The sequence below is a fragment of the Condylostylus longicornis genome, unplaced genomic scaffold, assembly GCF_029603195.1.
Source record: "Condylostylus longicornis isolate FDR11 unplaced genomic scaffold, ASM2960319v2 ptg000001l, whole genome shotgun sequence".
Taxonomy (NCBI): domain Eukaryota; kingdom Metazoa; phylum Arthropoda; class Insecta; order Diptera; family Dolichopodidae; genus Condylostylus; species Condylostylus longicornis.
In genome coordinates this window covers 5,110,606-5,134,156 of record NW_026577970.1, presented here as the reverse complement: position 1 = coordinate 5,134,156, position 23,551 = coordinate 5,110,606, and the positions used below count along the sequence as shown (strand labels likewise).

General features: G+C 22.8%; 1 protein-coding gene and 1 non-coding gene across 5 annotated transcripts; one reads left to right on the top strand and one right to left on the bottom strand.

The window, feature by feature from the left end:
* The first annotated feature begins 787 nt into the window (after positions 1-787).
* On the top strand, positions 788-11,013 carry LOC129610267 (metallophosphoesterase 1 homolog). Of its 4 annotated transcripts, none has more exons than XM_055523059.1 (8): positions 788-1,094; positions 4,617-4,652; positions 8,450-8,636; positions 8,722-8,831; positions 8,905-9,004; positions 9,071-9,233; positions 9,307-9,790; positions 10,267-11,013. In XM_055523059.1, the coding sequence occupies exons 3-8, from the start codon at positions 8,596-8,598 to the stop codon at positions 10,434-10,436; spliced, it is 1,068 nt and encodes a 355-aa protein (XP_055379034.1). In that variant the 5' UTR covers positions 788-1,094; positions 4,617-4,652; positions 8,450-8,595; the 3' UTR covers positions 10,437-11,013. The 4 variants fall into 4 exon arrangements, with proteins under 4 accessions (XP_055379034.1, XP_055378953.1, XP_055378883.1 ...); XM_055522978.1 differs by having other exon boundaries at positions 788-1,203; XM_055522908.1 differs by lacking the exon at positions 4,617-4,652.
* On the bottom strand, positions 973-1,095 carry Trnay-gua (transfer RNA tyrosine (anticodon GUA)). The gene is made up of 2 exons: positions 1,059-1,095; positions 973-1,008 (listed from the first exon to the last, which is right to left on the bottom strand). It is a non-coding gene; the product is annotated as a tRNA-Tyr (tRNA).
* Positions 11,014-23,551: the final 12,538 nt, after the last annotated feature.

Sequence of the window (23,551 nt, the reverse complement as noted above, 5' to 3'; positions counted from 1 at the left end):
GTCAATTTACATAAACGCTTTAAAAGAATATTTATTATATTAAAGGAGAACAGTTGTTACGAAAATCTCTTCCGGTAGATGACTTTAAATTTTTATATTCGAGACAAATGTCAAACTGTTATGGCACCTATTTAAATTTACAGATAATTTTTCGCTTCCTAATTGAGTTTAGAATGTAGTCTCCTTGAGGTATTTATATTTGCAGGTAATTTTTACTTCTTGGGTTAATACACTTTAGAATGTACCTTAAAAGTACAGTACTTATAATGATTTCGAACGAAAAAATTGAATTTTATTAAATATTGAAAAACTATTTTATACATATAACAGTTTTGAGTTTAATTTCTCTTAGTTTTCACTTTCTAAATTTTATTTTTCATACAATAGCTGAAAATAAATACACACTTAATTTTATCTAAATGAAAATCTCTTAAAATATAAGGTTTTTGTGTTAACAAACTTTTCTCTTGTAACAACAGAATAGATATTTTTTATACGCAGAATGCCGGTAACAAATATTCATAATTTGCACATAATATGTACAAACACATATATGTATATAATATTATGTTTTAATATAATTACATCATAACGTTACCATTTTCTGTTCAAAGAGTATTTTGAATAACCCACTTATACTATGTGAACACAATCAAACTACACATAGTCATATACAATACATATACGACTACCTTATAAAGAAACCTCATAAAGAAACCTTTTAATATAATAATATTTTTTTTTGTGTTTTTTAGATCACACAAATAGTATGACTTTGCAACTATCATCGTGCGGTTTAATAATTTTTTGTCAAATAAATGAAAATTTTTCAAAAGTGTATACTAGACAATGAATATTTAGAAAAATTAATAATACTTATTTTTGAATTAATTTAAAATAAAGAAAAACTAGTTTATAATTATTAAAAAAAAAAAAACAAAAGCTTAAAAAATTAAAAAAAAAAAATTACATTCCTTCGAGCCGGATTTGAACCAGCGACCTATGGATTTCTGCCCACTTTACTGAACATATTTTGAATTTGTTCAATTATTATTCACCTACAGTCCACCGCTCTACCAACTGAGCTATCGAAGGTTCATGTGATTATAATAATAAAATTAAGTTTTTTTTTTCGAGATTACAAAAACTTAAAAGCTTTTATTTAATTATAGAAACATATACACTCTTACATTTATATAACAGGTATATATTCAGTAATATAATTTTGTATTGACTTAAAAATAAAAGCAAGTAATTTTCTAATATTACAGAAATATTTTACAAAAAAAAAAATAGACAATAAATATAATAACAAAGCAGAGTATCATAGGTAAACAGAAATCGGAATATAAATTATACATACAGACACATGTACATAATATTTGACATATAATTGATATATGTACATATACACACAATTCTGATATATACATAGATTTTCAATGATCGTTGAAAATTAAAGAGCTTTTAAAAACATGATATTTTCACTTTTTATTACATTTTATTTTAAAATAAAATAAGAGAATTGAAACAATTTGAATTTAAAATACATAGTTTAAAATTTACTATTAAGCAGTATTGCCAGTTGAAACAAAAAAAAATCTTAATATTTTTGATGAAAATTTTTATCAATTAAGTTCTAAGATTTTAGTATTTCAAATGTATTCTCAAATTATTTTATTTTGACGAGTATATTTCACATTCAAATTCATATTCGAAAAAATTCGTCAGAATTGAAATAAATCACTCTTCCTGCAGTGAACGTGCAGTGACCCTCTCTGCTGTGACTCTCCGAAAAACCTTTCTCTCTTAACTATAGCTACATACATATCTAGTTTAATTATAGTCGCACCATAATTTTTCATAATATTTTTAAATTTATCTCTAAATTAACTATTTAAAATTAATTTCTTTTTGAAATTTTTTCAAAAACCATTTTGACAGTGACAAATTATTTAAAAACTAAAAAAAAAAAGCCTAATAATCTGGTATTGCTGCTTATTCAGCATAGCTGATAGCACCTTTATAAACAAAATTCAATTAAATAATAAAGAGACAAAATGAATAATTCTCATAAAAAAAAACAAATAATTGAATTATTGAGCGAAAAAAGAGATTTGTGTCAGTGTCGATTTTATACTGAAACATGTTGTAAATAAGCTTTATATGCTATTTATATTCTGTTATTATGTGACGATACAATAATGATAAGCTTTTTAAGCACACATGAAAATATTGTGATTTGTTTACAATCATAAAAGTTGCTTTGCTCTGTTGAAATTTTCACATGCTTGTAACTAAACACAAATTAAGCAAAAGAAAATGTATTAAAGAAAAAAAAAACATTATAAACAAAAAGTTTAATTGATATTAAAATTTTAACAATATAGCAATACTGAAAATCGTATGTATGTGTAGAACAACAATAATATACAAGAATTAATGTGTATTTATAAAACAATAAAATAAAAATTAACTAATACTAAGTTTTCATTTAACTATTATCACTATAGTTTATTAACTATAGTGATAGCCAACTGAACAAATAATAACACTACATATAACAATTAAAATGAGAGAAAAGTGAGCATGGGAAATGTTTCAAATTTAGAAATTCTTCTTTTTAATATTCAAGATTATTTTATAAAAAATTCATTGGAATTTATTAAAAAATTGTGTATTATTTCTCTGATTAGGTCTGATATAGTAGGTCTAATTTAACGAAAAGTGAAAATGTTTTAGATTTTAGACTTATTCAGAAAACGTATTTGTAGTGTAGTATTATTGTAGCAGTATTATGCCTTACTTACTCGCAATTCGCTGGAAAAAATTTATTATAATTTTCTTAAATGTTCCAAAAAAAAATTCAAGACTCTAATGGACCCGATGTTCAATTAGACAAAAAATAGACTCAATGTTCCATTATTGAAGTTTAATTATGTATGTTTAATTTTGCATATAAAACCAATTTTCCATTTACATAATATTTTATAAGAACTGTTTGTGCGATAAACTGTGATTACAGTTCAAAAGGAGTCAACGCAAACGTTTAAATTACTGTGTGCCTTATAAAATAATTCAAGTAATTGCAAGTAATTTCAAAATGTTTTGTGGTTAATTATTGAGAAAATTCCAAAAATTAAAATATTTTTTGCTTAATTATTAAATAAATATAATAATTAATAGAATTTTGTAAATTATCATGTCTTATTCCTTTAACTAAGTGTTTATAATGAATATTGAAAAAAAAATTTCATTAAATTTTCTTTGAATACATTCATCACCTTGATCTACTAACGGAAGTAGTTTACAAGTACATACATATATAAAAATATGTACATATGTAAATTATGTGTTAAAAAATAGTTTTGTAGGTTAATTATTGTTATGAATTTTTACACCACTTTTGTATTTTTGTTGTCTGCCTTCCTTGAAAATATTTCAAGCCTCTTTCTTATTTAATTTTCCTGATGTTATAAATGTATGTATATGTATATAATATTAATAAAAGGATATTTTCACGTTTACATTATGTGTGTTTCTTGTAATGTGTACTACATTAACACACAATTCATTGTACACAATACATTTTTTATACAATATATTTAAGTTGGCTGTAGAATGTATTTCCTAGAACAAAGTATGTCCTAGATTCATAATAACACAAAACAAAATGAAATATAAATCTAAAATAAGAAAGTTGTAGGTAATCTTTTTTTCCTTTCTTGTTAGAATGATTTATTTTTGTTGAAAATAATTAAAAAATTAAAACAATATTAATATAGAAAACAAATGTAAAAGGAAAATTAGAGCATGTAATAAAAATATCTACTGCAAAATACGAAATAATTTTCATGTATAGAGAGAAAGTTTTTGGAAAGGAATTGAATTCAGGACAGGATGTTTTAATATTACATATTTGTACTTTAAGGATGTTCAGATAACGCAATATAAATGGCAGAGCTCATCAAAACGGTGAAATCAAGAAATAACATAAATGAAAAATTACAAAAATCAATTCATTTTAAAATGTGTTACAGGTCATATGGAGTACATATTATTACCATGTTATTATAAAAGTATAACCTTAACATATTCTTAATTACCATTTTTCACACACTTATCACTGTTTTTCACATTTGGCTGAGTAGAATTGTACTCACTCGGAGAGTAACATGAGAGAGTTATTCTCTGACATTTACTTATGCACACATCTAGTTAAACTCTACATGCAATACAGAATTCAGATACGAAAAACTCGTATTTGCACTATGTAAAATTTTTGCAAGTGTAGAAAATTATTCCTTTTTCTAATATAATTACTTAATAATATAATTATTAAGTAAATAATAAGTAAATGACGATTATAGCATGCTTAAACTCCTGCCGTTTGGTTTATTGAAAAAATATTAAATTCTTTAATTTATGCTCATACTAAACACTCATACTGATTATGATTGAGTTTATAAAGTACATTATTAATCCTTCTTATTAATTAAAAATTAATATCCAAAATTAAAATATAAATACTAGGCAATTCAATTTATTCATATTATAGATTATACAAAATTTATTTTTAAAACAATGACATTAAATTTAATTATTTTGAATTATAGGTTTTGCAAATCAAATGTTTCATATACTCATTAAAGGTAATATTTTAGAATAAAACATTGTTATAATTTTAATTTTGACATTGAATTCTAGTTACTTATTTAATTATTAATTTATATATGTATGTAGAATATAAACCTGAGAATATTAACATAAGTTCTACCAATTAATTTGTATATGAAATATAGAAAAAAAAATTTAAATTTATTCAATCCTATTGTAGGATATCAAAAATATTATAAAAATCAGAATAACAATAATCAGTAATATTAGTAAAGTATTTTAAATTTGTAAGAGTTGTGCCTGGTGTAGATATAAATTGTATAATTTTAGTTTTGTATTCGGGAGATTTTTTAAGAGTTGTATGAAAGAGGTAATCTTAGGCAGGTTTAATTAAAAATATATCAACATTTCTAATTGCAGGTTATCTCCGTTAAGCAGGAAGTGAAAAAACTCATTCTATTTTTCAATTTTCTTTCTTAAATGTTTTGTGAATATTTTGGTGAATTTCAGAATATTTTTATCTATTCTGCAACACTCGTTTAAGTAAATAATTAGAAATATTAAATTATTTATAATTTATTTTAAATACCAAAAGGTTAAATTATATTTCGAAATAAAATATTATATAATATGTGGGTTTCAAGATTTGAAAAATCAATTTAATAAAAATATGGTACCAAGGTTTAATTTCCATGTACTCATTAATTTTTAAATACTTTATTTTTAAATTTTTTTAAAAGAATACGTGGTAAATTTTTATATATCAAGTCTTTTAAACTGAATAAAATTAAAAAACATGACGAAATAAAAACAAATTCCATGTATACTTAGTTAGAGTGAAATTTGTCATATACGTTATATGTGCATAAGAGAGGGCAATAGGTGATAGGGCAAAGGACACAACGTATAGTATTTTATTCAAAATAATAAAAAAGGATATCTTAATCAATAAAACGTTTTTGTTCAAAAAGAAAAAAAAAAAACAACAAAAATTTTTTACGTCTATAATTTTTCTTTTTTTCTACATAGTCACATGAAGGTTATTTTATAGTACTTACAATTGTTTTTTCTTTTCATTTTCAAGGTTAAACATTATGTAAAATTTAATACTTGTATTCAAAAAAAAGGAGCCGAATTAAAGAATTATGTATAACTACACTAAATACAAAAATCGATTTATTTCCACAATAATCGATTTTTTTTCAAATTTAATGTCATCTTTTATAGTTAAATTTAAGGAAATCGAAATTATTTGATAATTTCATAGCATAATTATATTACAAGTTAAATAATAAATATTTACGTTAACTGCTTTTTAATGATAGTTGGTAACGATAACAAATTCTGATATTATATACATAATATGAAGACTTACATAATTGCATTTATATGTTAAAACTCTATTGAGGTTAACAGACTCCTCCATCGCTTTTATACTTAAGATTTTGGAAACGATTTGCAAAAATTCTATACAATAATAAAATAAATGTTATGAATATGAAAGAGTGAAGCTTTTCCATCGATTGTGATTTTTATTTTCTGTTATTTTTTATGTATTACGCAGAGAGTTTTCAAAATAATTTAGGAATCTTGGATTGTTTTTGTAATTTCGAAATGTTGAGTAAATAGAGAGCAATGTTCTATTATTTATTATTAAAGTTTCGTTTGAACAATTAAGGCTATGTCATTTTCGCAATCGATTAACCAGTAATTTTAATAATCTATTTTAATAATCTCTTTTGAAGTTTTAATCAATTTGAATGTAAATGACAATATTTTTAATTGCTTCAACTTTCAAAATGAACCAATAATTTTGCATATGTTATAATGTGTGCTAATGTATGTAATAATATCATAATTTTTAATTTATTTGTTATTATAAAAAATATGCTTTTAAATTAAAAATTTAAGAAATTTTCGAATTAATTTAAAAAAAAAAAGTTTTTCTAATTTTTTCTCATCTCTCCATTTTTCTCAACTCTCTTCAAAAATTATTTTTCATGAATAAAATACTAACATGTAAGCTATAAGCGTAGCAGTAACACTATCATTTCAATCTTTCTCTCGCTCTCTTAATTTTGAGCTTTCCTTTCCTCTACTAATAATTTTTTAATTATCATGCGTAAATATTTAACTTTTTCTTTGAACTCTTATCTCAGTGGTGAATATTAATTAAGCACTGGAAGGTATTTTTAATTTTGAAAAATTGTTTTTGTTTTTGTTTAAATTTACTTTTAACACGAACCTGGAAGTAAAATACAATATCATTACTAATTTATCCACCAAAATTTTTATTTGATTATGATTTTCTAATTGTTGTAATAATTAATTGGTAAAATAATTTTCACTATTGTGGTTTTCATTCATACCATTTCTTTTTTTGATAACAATCGATTGATTGATTAATATTGTACAAACTAAATTTATTCATAAAAAAAAACAATTAAAATGAAAATAAATATTTATAAATAAAATAAGAAAAAAATACGAAAAATTCCAAAAATAAAAAATTTCATGTAATATACATACACACATACTATATTTATATAACAGTACTTAACAATATATTTTTGGATATTTGTGTGTGTATGTCTGAATTTATAAAATATTTAGTAGCCTAATTTTCTAAAATTAATTTCTTCAATACTATCATAGTTTTGTTGTTTGTTAATTTTTTTTCGATTTTTTTTTCCGTAAACAAATCATTATTTACTGCATTAATTTATCACTGTTTGTGCAATAATGAAATAAAAGAAAAACAACAACAACAACAATTATACATATAGAGTTAAAATCAAATAAAATATTTTAGCGAAAAATATTGAAATTATTGTGGAATTTCTTTTCATATAAAAATGATTTTCTTCCGGTTTGAAAATTCTAATTTCTCGTACATACCTTACAAAATTATTGTAGTTTTATATATACACATGTATGTAGAAATGTTATGGCACATAAAATTTGTAATGAAAAATAAATTGTTCATTTGTTAATTGTAAAAAAAAATTGAGTTCTACAATGCAATAGAGTAAAAAATTTAAGTTCTATTCAGAAATTTACGGTTAAGATTAACTTGTTTCTATAGGCTGAATTAGATTTTATAATCGTATTAAGTACTGATCTATGTTGCATCCACAAACATTTGATTGTAATTGACACAACATTGTATTTTTGATTTCTGATGACTTATGAATAAAATGGCAAAAGTTTTGTACAAACGATTTAAAATTTTTTTTTGAAGTCCTATCTATAATCCTATGAATTTTGAATGATCCTATTATTATTTTCATAAGTCTACTATTATTTTTGTTAGTTTGTTCGAAGAAGCCTAGTTGTTATGGTGCTATTTTAGAATTCATCGCAGTTTACTGGTAAAATTTGAAAGAAATTGAATTTAATCGACTTGAAATTAAATTTATTCATTGAATTCGATTTTAATATGACCGTAAAATTGAACTCCTTATTATTTTCGTAACATTTTCGTTACGTTTCGTTAATGGTGCCTCATTAATGAAAAGTTTGTTTTCTTTAATTTGGTTTTCAAAAAACAAATTATATTGGTCATTCTATTAATAGTCAAAATACGTAATTGAATTGTTATTTTTATAAACTATTTTTGGAAAAAATTCTAAAAATAATCATATATATGTATAGTAAACGAAATTTAATTAAAAATAATAAATTTTATTTGTTTATTGTCATTTTTTTGTTTAGTTCACAAAATTTATACAGAATAAAAGTATCTACATTATAAATAAACTTTTGAATGTTTTCTTAAATGTTATTTTCCCCAATTTTGTTCTAAAATCAAATTTTTTTTTTATGTTTTCAGAAATATTTCAAAGTGTTTTTGTATGCAACAACTGTGGTGAAAATGACCAAGGTGAAAATTTAAGTTAAAGTAATTTTGACAATAATTACTATTTAGACTAGATGACAAATTGTTGTCAGACTTGTCATACCTAACTAAAAACAAAAATGAGAATATGGTGTAATTTAGGTAGATGGTCAATTAAAAGGTAAAATCGAAAATTAGCTGATTTTTGTAATTAATATTTTAGTATTAATTGTGAAATCTGTTTTTTTGAATACATAATATTAAAGATCTTTAAAACTTGGAGCTTTTTTGACAACATTATCAATAATCTTTATTAATGAATGTCTTATATATTTTATTATGCCAATATGGTGGAATTCACTTCAATGCCAATCAGGTCTCAACAAAATTTATTATCGTTAATTTATAATTTAAATATAAAAATAAATTTTGCATACTCGTATTTTTAGGAGACTGTACTCGAATTTTTTTTGTCGCTGATCCACAATTATTAGGATTCGAAAATGAGAATAAACTTTATGGTTATTGGAGCCGGCAAGATTCAGATAGGTATAGAAAGAGTTTATTTTCAAATTATTTATTAATTATTAAAATTTTTAATTTATTTAAAATTAGGCATTTAAAAGCAACATTTCAAAGAGCTTTGCAATTTACTAGCCCAGATGTTATAATATTTTTAGGTGATTTATTAGATGAGGGTAGTATAGCATCACCTGAACATTTTCAAATTTATTTAGATCGTTTTAAAAATATTTTTAATACAAAAATGAATATAAATGTATGTATTTAAGAATTATAATTTTTTTTAAATTAAACATTAAATTTATTATACTTTTTATGCAATTTTATAGCGTATATATATACCTGGTGATAATGATATTGGTGGTGAAAATGGTGAAATTATATCAGATATGAATTTAAAACGTTTTTATAATGAATTTATGTTAAATAATTCATTTGATATTAATAATAATAAAATAAGATTTTTTCATATAAATCGAATGTTATTAAATTATACAAATCCAGATCCAATAAATAACAAAAATCGTTTAAGAATTGCTATATCACATATGTCAATATTAAAATCATATTCACAATTAAGAGATGATATTTTAAATTTTATAAATCCACATGTAATATTTTCGGCACATTGGCATAAATCATGTTATTTTTTTTATCCACCATTAAAAGTTGAAGATTTTATTAAAAATGAAATACTTAATTATGATTTAATTAAATTAAAAAATGATAATGAAAGATATTTAGAAATTATGATACCAACAGCATCATATAGAATGGGAGAATATCGTATTGGTTATGGATATGCGATTTTAGGTAAATTTTTATATAATATGTGCATGTAAATTTTAATATGAACAAATACTGTAAAAAATTTTGTTAAAAATGAATATATGAAAAACAATTTACTATTATAAAATTTACGGTATAACAGATTAAATTTAATTAGATTTGGTAGGAATTATTAAATTTGAATTAGCAAATAAATTTGAAATGAAATCAACCAAAATATGTCATATTTATAATGTCATAGCCTGTATAATTTGACATATGAGAATTAAATTTAGTGTGTACAGAGTATTGAAACTCTCATTGAAATTTTAGCAAGTTTATTCTCTTTAATTAAATTTTTTTATCGCACAATCATGCAACTTTTTACTGTCATCGTGTTTTTTTACTATATTGTTAAAATCAATGAAGATTTGTTGTTGTCATACTATTTGATACAAAAATTTTTTACAGTGCACTAATTTTGTTATTTAAGTAAATGATCACAATTATAAATATTTCAGATAACAACACTCTACATTATACTGTTCTATGGAGTTTAAGTCGATTTTATTCTTTATTCGTTTATTTAGCATGGATTTCTTTAATGTTAGCATTAAGTGTTATGTTAGTAATTGTTAAAACAACAAAAATTATAAAATTTAAAAAAGATGCAAACTTTAATTATCAATAATATTTTCAATTTTTGTTTTCTTATTTTGCAAAATTCTCGAATTTATTAATATTTACTTATTTTTTAATTGAATGTTGGTTAATACTTAAAAAAGTAACATTAGTAATTAAGTAATATTATAGTATTTAAGTAATTAGACCGATAATAATGCAGTTAAACCTTACATAACAAAACAACCAAAAAGACTTAAACAAGAATTTATTTACAAACATAAAAAAAAATTAAATAATAAATATTTTATTATCAAAGTTATATTTTAATTATTAATATAGAAATAGATAATTTCAATTGTAAATTTAATTATATATTTTAATACACATTTTTTTCTCAGTATAAACCAATATCAGCACAGATTTTAAAGTTACATCGAACGAAATCGATTAAAAACACAATATTGACATGGAAACTCTATTCGAGGTAACTCTGAAAAGTCTGTGCAAATATTACAGGTGCACAGGGAGAAAAAAAAAGAAGTTAACACAATAAATTGTTGCATTTTTATATTGTATAAGAGTTGGGAGTTATTGTTATATTTTTATTTATTATTATAATAGGAAAGAAATAAATATTTTAAAATTTCCAATTAAAAGAATTTTTATTTAATCTCATAAAATATTTAATTTTTGCACATTCTAGGCTTTTATTTCAGCTCCAGGGTAAATAAAGTAATTTATAAAATCCCCATCCCTCCCTTCACAAATATTTGTTTTGTTTATTAAATTGATTATGTTTACAAAACGCTGTTTTTATTTGTATTTAATTTTTATGTTAATTTATTATCATGAATTACTTAATTCATGATAATTTTTTTTTTTTATCAAATTTTTCTAAATTTCATTTTCATTCAAACAAAAAAAAATCTATTGAAAAATCTTTTAATTTTAAATGAAAATTCTGAGTGTCATTTTTAAAAATAACTTGAAGAGTAAACAAAGGGGTTAAGTAACATTTTGACAGAAATAGAGCTGCTCGGATAGAACATCATTAAAATTCACATATTTTTAACTGTGATTACTCTTATAGCTAGAAACTTAATAGAAGACAAGATTGACAGTTCAAATAGGAGTTAAGGCACAAAAAAATTATTAGTTTTACAATTTGTTAATGAAAAAAAGTGTATAGATACCCTTGCCCCTTTCAATTCATTCCATTTACCGGCTTTAATGTCTTGCAGAAAGTTGTGATAATATAGAGAAATTGGCGAATGAATCAATTCTTATTATTCAAAGGAAATTGGAATGAACTTAAAATTTTTAAAAGCAGTTTTTATTTTTAAAGCCTTAAACACCTTAGAATAACTTTAAATTTTAAAATTAATAAAAATTCTCGGACATTATCATTGTAAATCTTAATTTACAATATTTTTGATATTAACAAGTTGAACTAATTATAGTTTAAGGAAGAAGGTGAGTTATTTTCAATTCCGGACTAGAAATGACTGAACTAACTTCTGTTTATTAAAGAAAAATTAAATATTCCTCATTATTAATTTCGCTAAGTAGACATTTTGGTATTTGTTGACACAAAGAATTTTTCGAATTTTAGCGAATTTACGTCAGGTGAATATAATTGCGTATCTAATGACAATTTTTTTTGGAACAAACCTCTCAAGGTCTATTTTAATTCATATTAAATATAAATAACAATTTACTATATAAATTATGTAAATATATTAAAAATTATATAACATTAAAATAATAACATAGGCGTATAAAATAAGAGAAATAAACCTCAATTACTCTTTTACCAATACTGTGCATTTGTTTGTATTTTATTAGAGACAAACAAAAACCACAGGCTTGTTATTTTATTTTATTTTTATACTTGGTAATTTAAGCCAACTTTTACACTGTCTATAACTCTGAATAACAAGAATACAAGAATATTGTTTTTACTGAAAATAAATCCGTATACATAATTACAACAATAACAATATAAAATATATACATTGTTAACTTTTTGAACTCAATATGAAAATAAAAATGTGTGACAACATAGTGTGACTGCCTGTCTAATATATTATGTGTATAAAGAAAACAAGAACAGAAATTTTAGGAAAAAAAAAATATGAAGAGGAAAAATGATCCTTTTTGTTTTCTTATTTTCTTTTTTTCATTTTTGTGATTTATTTATTGTGAGTATTGTAAGCCTGTGTATATGCGTATATATTTGCGTATATGGGAAAATTTTTAACAAAATGCATAAGGTGTACACATACTTATTTACACAATTATACACCCATCCTATTTACTAAATTTCCACCCCTATTGTTAGTTCAAAAAAAAAAAAAAACACACACAAATTACATGTTGAGAAGAATAATAAGAAAAACTTACAAATAATTTAAATATTAAAATAACTGAAAATATTGTCAAGACCTAAGCTCTCTATTCAGCTATAAAACAATTTTAATAAAAAAATACTACAAACACATACTAAATATATGCGTAAATTGTACATATACAAAAGTAGTTGTACACAAATTACTTCAGAATTTTTATAAAAAAAAAAATGATAGAATTATGGTAAAATTTTGTTACCCCTATGCTAAGGTAAAATTAAATTATTTTTTTTTAGTTCACAATCAAGTATGAGGTTTGATTTCATAGGATGCTAGAGTATAATGCAACAATAGGATACTAGAGTGTAATGTAAATAAATAAAAAAAAATCTTCTTGCCTTATAAATCTGATGTAACCTTTTAAATTTTAAATGAATTTGTAAGTTTCTAGTTAATGAATGTATATACATACTTCTATCATCTCCCAGACCTACTTTGTCGAAACCAAATTCAATTAAAAACTTTTGTTTGTTTAATTCGGAGTATCCGAGCTAAAATGCAAGATACCAAAAAATAATTTAGCAATAATTAATACACTGGATAAGGTCTTAGTAAAAATCATCAATTTCCAATATCTGTTGAAGCTCAAATGCTGATTTTTAACAAGATTAGTCTTAAAAAATGTTGCTTTCAAATATTTTTCATTCCGCGACATTTTTAAGGAATACCTCGTCATATTTCGTAGATTATTTCCGTTGAAAATTTTATTTTTCGAAGTAAGTCTGAATTTTCATTTTATAAAAATTAATAATAAGAACAATAATCGTCTGTTTGATTCTCCTCTCATATTTTACTTAAAGAGAGAAAAAAAATTTTAGTTTTCGTTTTCCTTTTTAATAAAACACAAAAATAATATTTTCAAAAATTATTTATTACCAATGAAATATTTTCTAACACAAATTATTATTATTATAGTTATTATCACCGTGATACTCGTACTACATATTATTTGTTAGTCAAATATTCATTTAAACACACACACAATTATACGAATATGTTAAGTGATTTGATAAAATATGAAGTTCCGTTTCCTGTAATTTTGAATATTATGCTCATATCATAAATGTGTTATACAGGGGTGTACAAACATATGCATATACAATAAAATATATATTTATTTTTTATAGGGTACTTTTGTTAGGGCACAATAATTTTTGACATTTTTTATATTTTCCGATATTATATGTAATATAGCATTGTATTTAACATTTAATTATAGGAAATATTTTGACATCATTTTTCCATTTCATTTGAAATTTATTATAGAAGTCAAATAAGTACATACGTAGATATATACATATATGATACCCCAAATATTTAAATAAGAAGAAGAAAAATTTAAGTTTCTTAAGACTAAATTATTCATAAAAAAGGTTGACAACATTGAACTATTAAAAATGTGAGTTCGTTTGTATTTCAAATATATTGCGTTGTAAGGAGCAAACAAAAAAAAATAATAATTTTTTGTTTTTAACAGAAATCCTTTCGGAATTTTTCTTTTGATCTTTTTTGACGTGTTATATTTTTTAATTGTCATGGAATTTATTAATTAATATTAATAAATAAGCTTTAAGAGATGGTAAAATTCTAATGGTTAATAGTGATTTTATTACTACTGAAAACAAGTCGAAGCTTTGAAATAACAGCAATGTGCCGTTTATAATATAAGGGAATATGTATAATAATACCATATTACAATAATTGTGAATTTAAGCGAGTTCTTGTTTAAATCTTTAACCTTTGCATTTTATATAAAAATTATAGCATCTATTTGGGTTGAAATGTGTTTAATAGCATTCCATATTGAACATGCTCGCGTCCGTTCTTGTAAAATTTAAATAAAGAATTTAATCAATAGAATCGGAAAAGACGAGCAAAATACGAAATATTTAAATATAACCTGATTATAACCTACGTTAATTAAAAATTATTATTAAACTTAAAGGTTTTCTGAATCGAAAAACAAAACAATTTTCATATAGAATCTTCATTTCTTGTGAAAATCCAAAGTAAATACAGAGTACCAATGTACATACAAATTTGCATATACATAGAATGTTTTTATTATATAATACGTGTTATTCACAATATTTACCTATATTACATGTATGTATTAGAAAATCATAGGTTATTTTATATAAAAGTTCAATGTTCGCATATTTAATTCTAATAAAATGCAAATATGTACCTATGTATGTTCGTACATACATATATAGAATACATAAAACGACAAACAAAAAGAAGTAAACATTAATTTAAAGCCTTCCTCTTTTTTTCTAAATCTAAAATATCTATGATTGCACTTGTATATGTATATCAGTCAGTATAATGTCCACTATATACATATATATGTATAGCTAAATAAAATACATATATATATACATACACATAAAAAATATGTAAATTGATAATAGAATTTAATCATTTTTTTCTTTTTTATTTTATTCACTATTTTCAATTTTAACTTTGATTGTTTTTAACATGTTCATTCACATTAACTAAGTATGGAGCTAAATATGGGTATCTATAGCGCGAAAACAAAAAAAAAATAAAAATTGACCGCGCAAAACATTGAACATTACCGTTTCTGTGTGTTTTTTTCTTCTACCGGCGGTGCAATTGCATATATGTATGTAAGAATTTCAATGCTGCACATTTCTAAATGTAAATTGAGTTTACATAGGTATTTATGAATGTATGAAGTTTATATTATATGATGTTTATATTATAGTAGAAAACGAATATCAATTTATAAAAAATTTCTCTCAAAAACTTGACATGCTTACTTTTTATGCTTCAAAAACTCTTCAAATTAGTTTCAATACTTTTTTTATAAATTAAATTCTTATACTTAACTAAATAATAATAATGTATAAGAATAATTTTCTTACCATTTAAAATTTTATAATATTTCAATAAATTTCATATTGGTTGGTTCAAATTGGATGGGTAATTGAAATTTGTTTACTTTTTAAATTAATTTTTAAAAATTTATGAGTAATGAAATATGTAAGTAGTTCAAATAGTGAATAAGATTAAGATTAATTAATAATCTATTAATTATTTAATTTAAAAGTCATTCCATTAAATTGCCGATTATTTAATTAACAATCCTAAAATTTATAAGCATTAAGCCTACATGTATGTACATAATGTGATAGACAGCATTCAGGAAATTGCCGGATTGCAATTTTTCAATATGAAGATCCGAAAATCTTGAAATATACTAATTTTTTTTATATTTTATTGTACCATGTGGGATTGTTCTGAAGACTTCACATGATTTTCAAATATTTCATATAGGTACATACATATGTGTGTATGTAGGTTGCATTTAATTTGTGTTATTAGCTGTTGACTAAAATGAAGATTATCATCGAGCTTTGAATAACTTTTAGAAAATTAATTTGGTTCAAACATTTTTGTCATGAAATAAATAGTGAAAATTAAATAAATTTATTCAAATAATTGTAATCAAATTATGTACTTTTATACTTACAGATAATTCAATATTTGAGATCAATTAATGTGAACGCAAAAATTTTGTCTGAAAATTCAATTAGGAATTTAGGATGAATAGCTTACAATGTACAATTTTTAGTTTTAAATTTAAATAATAATTTTTTTTTTGATTTAGTAAAAGAAGGTTTGTCCATTCCATTCATTTAATTTAATTTACTAATTAGTTACGTTAATTATTACTAAAAATATTCACTGAGAACAAACACTTCCTCAAAAATTTCCATTTTTCATAAATTTGATTGTTAAATAAAAATTAATGATATTAATTGGAATTTTTATAATGCAACTATTTTAAAAAACTAAAGCTAAACTTTTGAAAATTGTCCACTATATTAGAAAATTTCTGAATGACATATGACATATCAAAATATTTATTATCATAATAAAAGAGTTACCATATGCATGTACACATGTTGAAACTGAAAATAACTTTTTGACATTTTTCACGTTTCCAGTAATATTCACGTTGAATATCTTAATAACATTTACATACATATATATGTTTGTTATTAGGTATATAAATACATACATACATATAAATATTTCCGAAAGCAATATATATTTTTTATTGATTTAAATATGACAATAATAAAAAAAAATCGTACTAAAACCTGTAGTGCAAAAAGTTAACTATGTACTTACGTACAACATAAATTTTTAAAAGGAGTAAAGGACAGTTGCTATAATTTTGTAGCATGCAAAATGTAACAAAAAAAAAAATATGACGTATTTTCACGTATCGTTAACTATTTATTGTTTTCTTTGGCGTACTTTTTCACTTTAATTCAATTAATTCAAAAAATGAAAAAAAAGACAATTATGTAACAATTTCGATAAAAAAAATATAATTATATAAATATATATTTTGCGACAGAATTTGCTGATAAGTTTGAAACTAAGATGTAAAAAAAAGTAAAAAAAAATTAGTAAAAAACTATAAAGGGCCACCCAAGTTTGACAATGTACGAAAAGCAAAATAAAAAAAATCCAATATTAAAATAAGAGAAATGAAATTAGCAATCGTCACAGTTGGGCACACAATTGTCAAAAAAAAACAATGTTATCTTGTGTGTACATAAGTGACTCTCTTGTGTCTTTTTTCAATTACGTATTAAGTACATAAAAATATTTTAATATTTTATTATTTTCATGACATAAAAATATTTTTCGTTTAAAGAAAAAACAAAAAGATCATTTTGTTTCCAGAACTTTTTTTTTGTTATTATTTGCGTACGCAATGAACGCAAAAAAATGACCGGCAAAAAACTTCAAAAATACAAAATTTGCAAAAAAAACAATAAAAAAAACATGAGTAAGTATTACAACATTAAATTTTTTGTCATCTCTAAACAACAAAACAATAAAGAAATAAATGCAAAAATATCAAACGGCAAAAGAACGTCAACGTACGTGGACAATGCAAAAATAAAATTCGTTAGGCATACTCAAAATGTTCACACACAAAATGTCACATACGACGGTGAGTTAAGTAGGCAAAAAAAAAAATATGAGTTGAATATTTTTTTTTTATTGTTATGATGATCAACCAGAACAAATTGGATCAAAAGAGAAGCAGAAGATAAAAATGAAATAACAGTTTTTTTTTGTTACGGCAATCATTTTTTTTCTTCGTTTCTTGTTTCATTTGCTATTCATTTTAGTTTTTTTTTTTTCAGTCGGCTACCGTAGTAACGCAAACTCATGTATTTTAACGGTTTAAATTTTAACAAATGACATAAGTAACTTTTTTTCTCTATAACATTTTGTGCAAAAAAAGACAATACCCTTATATTCTAGTCTAATTTCTTTTTTGTTGTTATTTTTCTTCTTTTATTCATTCTTTAGCATAATTCAGCAAGAATAAAGAAAAAAAAACATTTTCAAGCTGTTTAAGAAGTACAAATTGACTTGCTAACTAGCTATAATGAAATGGCAACTTATACTTAAAGGTATGACAAACATAAATATTTTGATATGAGCTTTTTAGAAGTTATAAACAGTACGTACACAAATGTTGTACTATGTATAAAATATGGAATGCCCAAATTCTTTTAAGGTTTGAAGTAACAGTCTTTATACAAAATTTTTGTTCTTGTAAGTATGAAACTTTTGTATAACCAGATGATTTTTCTTCCATATGCGTTTTAACTGAAAAAATATTGATCACTTGAGAACTACTGTCAACCTTCTGTGGAATTCCGTGGATGTTGAAGAACCTATATACAATACATTATAAATAATATTCTTTTGTCTTTTTTATTTTAGTTTTTTAAATACATACACACATACATATGTATCAAAAATATTTTTATTTAATTGAGTTTCACTTCTCTACTGATTCAATTACTTTTATACCTTATTAAGAAGTTAAGTTCACCGCATTTTTAAATGAAGCTAAATAGCACTTGTATCAATTGTGTTGTGGATGTAGGAAATATGTATGCATTATATAGTTGAATGTATGATAGATATACATACATACAAAATAAGTACATATATATATCTATCATACATTCACATATATGTATGTATGTATAATAATCATTTAGGTAATGTTGAAAATGAAAGAGTAAAGCGCTAGTCGCCGTGCGGTATAATTTGAAATAAGAAAAAAATATAAAAGTAAATAACATGAGAAATATAAGAATTTAATAAAAAAAATAAAAATTTTTTTTTTTTTCAATAAAATGAAAAAAACAGAATTTAAAAAAAATTTACTATAGTTTTTGTATGAAATATGTGTTTGATAAGGCATGTATGACTGGTGGCTCGCGCCATATGTCCAAGCGTTTCAATTTTCAGTTAATACCAATTTATTTTTTCATTTCTTTTTTTTTCTAAACATTTCTTCATTTCTTCTTTTATTTAATAATTTTTTTTTTCAAATTTTTTTTCATTGTTAAATTTAATTCAATTTAATATATTCTCATTTATTTGAAATGTATGATGGCAAGAATTCATACATTCATATACATATGTATGTATATAGATATAATATCTTATATATATAATATTTTAGCTTAGGTGTAATTGTATAAAATATGTTCTTATACAAATAAATGCATGTACATACATATGTAGATATATTAAGAAAAACCAGTCATCACAAAAATTATTAAATTTGTATTTCATGCTATTTATATATGCTAAGAATTTTAGTGAGTCTGAGACGCTAAGTGTATCTAACACGCTCGTTAAGTTATTAAATTGAAAATGTCAGATTTTAAATATAAATGTGTTATAATGCAATGTTTCTTAAACAAACCGTATAATTTGTGATTCGAACACGTTCGATGGCAAACAAGTTTGAATGATTTTTACTTTGAAATTACATTCAAATTAAATAAGTATGTTTTATTTTTATAATTGGCTATAAAGAGCCCCATTGCAATTATAAAAATGATTATAATTTACATGTATATTTAAATCTATTGATCATCCAATGACAAATCGTATATCTAATTTACATAAATGCCACAATGTCTGTAAAAAATTTGTTACTGAAAGAACAAGAAACACCTACTTTATATTTTTGAAATAACAACAATTAAGAAAGTCTTTGACAGCATTCAACAAACTGTTCAACGCTCAATTTAAAGCATTAATAATTGGTTATCTTTAAATTTTTTAATTTGGTATGGTCCGGTTAATATCACATATAAAAAAAAAATAATAAATAAAATTATATTATAAATAAAAAAAGAAAAATTTCAAAATTGGAATGTATCAGAATTTTTTAAATTTATTATTAACTTTTGACACTTTTTACGGGGAGAAATAATTATTGCTGTCCAATAATAAATCACCCACCCCTCCCGCTAATATAAAAATTAGTCGTTTATTATTTCATTGCATATATGGTAACTCTATTAAATCATTGTACATATATTATTATTTAAATGATATAATTTGAAAAGTAAAAAAAAAAATTTAAATACTTAAAATTTTAGCGGCAAATTTGTAATTTAATCAATTATTTTTATTTTTGACGTGAAGAGCAATTTGTCGTTCGTTCTAATAATTTGATATTAATTAACAATATTCATTTGTAATAATATTTACATGCTAATTATGTAATAAACTTAATATTAGTTAATATATTTTACATCATCAATAAGTTTTCGGCATTTTTTAAATTAACTCTTGAATTTGTTAGTTCCCGTCAAGTACATATTTGAAAATATGCATTGTGTATGTTTACATAAAATATTGCGCCAGCTAAAAAATATATCCGTAAATTGCAATGTGAAATATTTTTTGGAACTTCAGTTAACTGCAGTATCATATAATTTATAATTTTAAAGCTTTTTTAGCTGTTAACGCTGATTTATAGAACGCTGGTTGATTTATTTCCTTTTTTAACTAACTTGGAAATGACGTTTCCAATTGGCAACTTTATCTGACAAACTGTCTCCCATGATTTGGCAACTTCGAAAAGTTGAAATATAGGTGAATTTGCAATAAAATAAATTGTTGTTAAATTTTTTACCATATCAGAAATTTTAACTATTAATTTACAACTATTTTGAGGATATTTTTTTCAATATCTCTATCAATGGTTGAATCCGTAGAAAATACTCGTATTTGAAATTACAAAGATAGAAATGAGAAAAAACGAAGGATTGTATACAATATAATTGCAAGAATATGTTTAAGAATTCGACGTTTTGCTCTTGTTGAAGAAAATAAACAGAAATGACCGGGGAATAACTTTTATTGGTTTAAAATAGTTCCAACAATTGCCAGCTCCAGCAATCACATGGCAGGTCCCAGCTCCACGATTTTACAAATCTAACCAATTGCATTCATATAAAAAAAGGTAATTTTAATTTATTCAAATAGCTTAAAATTTTACAGAAATCTTATAAACAAAACCATAAGTAAGTTTTCAATTGCTTTTATCTCTCGAAAATAGTTTTGTCTCTCGAATAAATAGCAGGTTTTCAAACATTCGAAATTAATATTTCGCTTTATTGAATCAAAAAACAAACTAAAACTTTCAACTTTCTAGACATCAAAAGTACTCTTATGTTTACTAAAAGTCTCGCCATTCAAAAAATAAAATAAAAATTTTAAGTATTTTTTTATAATTGTTCCAAGTATTTATTTGTTTTTCTCTATTCCGAAAAAAAAATCTTATATATATCAATTGCATATTTGGATCAGATAAATCAGAATATTATTAAAAAAAAAACAGGATAACTACATACTTAATGTGTGTGTATGTGTCTTATATGTCCTTTTCTTATGAATATTCCAATTTTTCTTTTACATTATGTGCAATTCATCTTAACATTTAATTTTAGAAAAAATTTTAGCAAACATAATAACAAAATTTTTAACAAAAGACATTAATTTGGCGACATCTTGACATTTCGGAAGACAAAAAAAAAACAATAGAAAATGTCATAGAAGACATTAAAAAAATAGCGATCATCTTTGTTATTTTCTTTTTAAGACGGAAGGAAAAGATGATTTCAAACTTGGAAAACAATTGAAAAAGGAATTCAAAGAAACAATTGAAAATTGTTTTCAACTTCAAATTGTTTTCGTTTTTATTTTGTTCCGGAGATGCAATTGGTGACTAAATAGAAACAAAATTTGTGGTCATTGTGTTTTGAAAAATTTTGATTTTCAATATTGGCAATAATGTTTGTATTGCGACAGCAAGTTAAATCTAAGTACTTATACATAAAATTTAAGATTAAATTCATGGACTTGTAATTTTGAATTTAAAAATCTTTTCAAGTGTACAATTTGTACACTTGAAAAGATTAAAGAGTTAAATTTTCATCTGATACTGTAATGGTAAATATTAAAATACTGAAGAAATACTGGAGAAAATGATGAAATATCTTAGATTACGGACATAAAATTGAAGATTTAGAAAAGAAACCAGTAGAATAACTTTCGTCAGCTTTGTAAAATCAATTACAAATTGAAGAAATATTTAAATTTATTAAATTAATTAATGCTTTCTCACCCTTCCCAAGATTTACCCATGATTTTAGTCATATTTTGATGAAATATGTTATCAGGCAATATTGACATTAGAATTTGCATGAAAAAATCTTATTGCATTTTAGGATTTTTAAGTCACAAGTACATGCTCTACAATTAAAACCCTATATTAAGTTATTTTATAAAATATTGTAAGAATGTTGTTTCTGCATTTGTTCTTTGATATAATTGTAAATAAGTTTTAAAAAATCCCTAAAAAAAATTGGATTATGCAATAATAAAAAAATCTAACATTAAACAAAAAAAATTTACCAAAAAAAGATTTTTGGCAGCCCAAAAATATTTCATTGACATTTTTCCAATTTCAAATTTCATCTTCATTATCATGGTTTTTTTTTTTGCCATGATAAATTAAATTTATTCTTTGGCTTTTCTTCAGCAATATTTTTTGTGTTTTAAGTACTTGATAAGGCAGCAAATCGTTTCATTATAAATTTAAATAAATTTTTTATAAGCAGATTTTTTATTGAAATAAATTTGAAATTATTATTTTAAGTATTTTTGAAACGAAAAAAAATTTGTTTTTGCTTATTTGGCTGGTTTAAATCTTGTTCTACTTGCAAGGAATTGAAATTTTCATCGTTTACAAGGATACTGAGATTTATCAGATTAGATTCGAAATTTTTAAAATTGAAGAATAAAATTTTTTATTAAGACTTTGGTGATTGAAATTTTAATAACGATATCCGAATCAGTTAATTCACAAAACTTTAAAGACAAAATTATGGCAATGTTAGGAAATGGCTGATGAGGACTAGCTAATCATTCTTTTAAATTTTGAAAAATTTATAATAGCAGTAATAAAGTTGCATGAAATCTGAGTTTGATCTGCAAAACAGTTCTGAGATATAGCCTGAATTTTTTTTGACAAATAGTTGACATATAAAAATTTTGGTGAGAAAGCAATACTTTTCATACTACTTATTGTACACAATGTTGCCAGTAAATATTAATAATAATTTAATTAAGTACTAATTTTTTTTCTTAGTTTATTGAAAAAAAAATATTCTAATTCAATTAATTAATAAAAGTATGTTCAAATAATTACTTAAATTGTCGGATATTTTAAATAAAGTAATGCATTTTGAAATTAAGCAAAAAATTAAAAATTATAATTAAAAAGAACTTTGTAATAAAAAAGGAAAAACTAAAATATATTTTTATACGTATATTTACACATTGATTACTTAAATATGCTTGTTATGCACACATTCTATTGTATATTTAAATA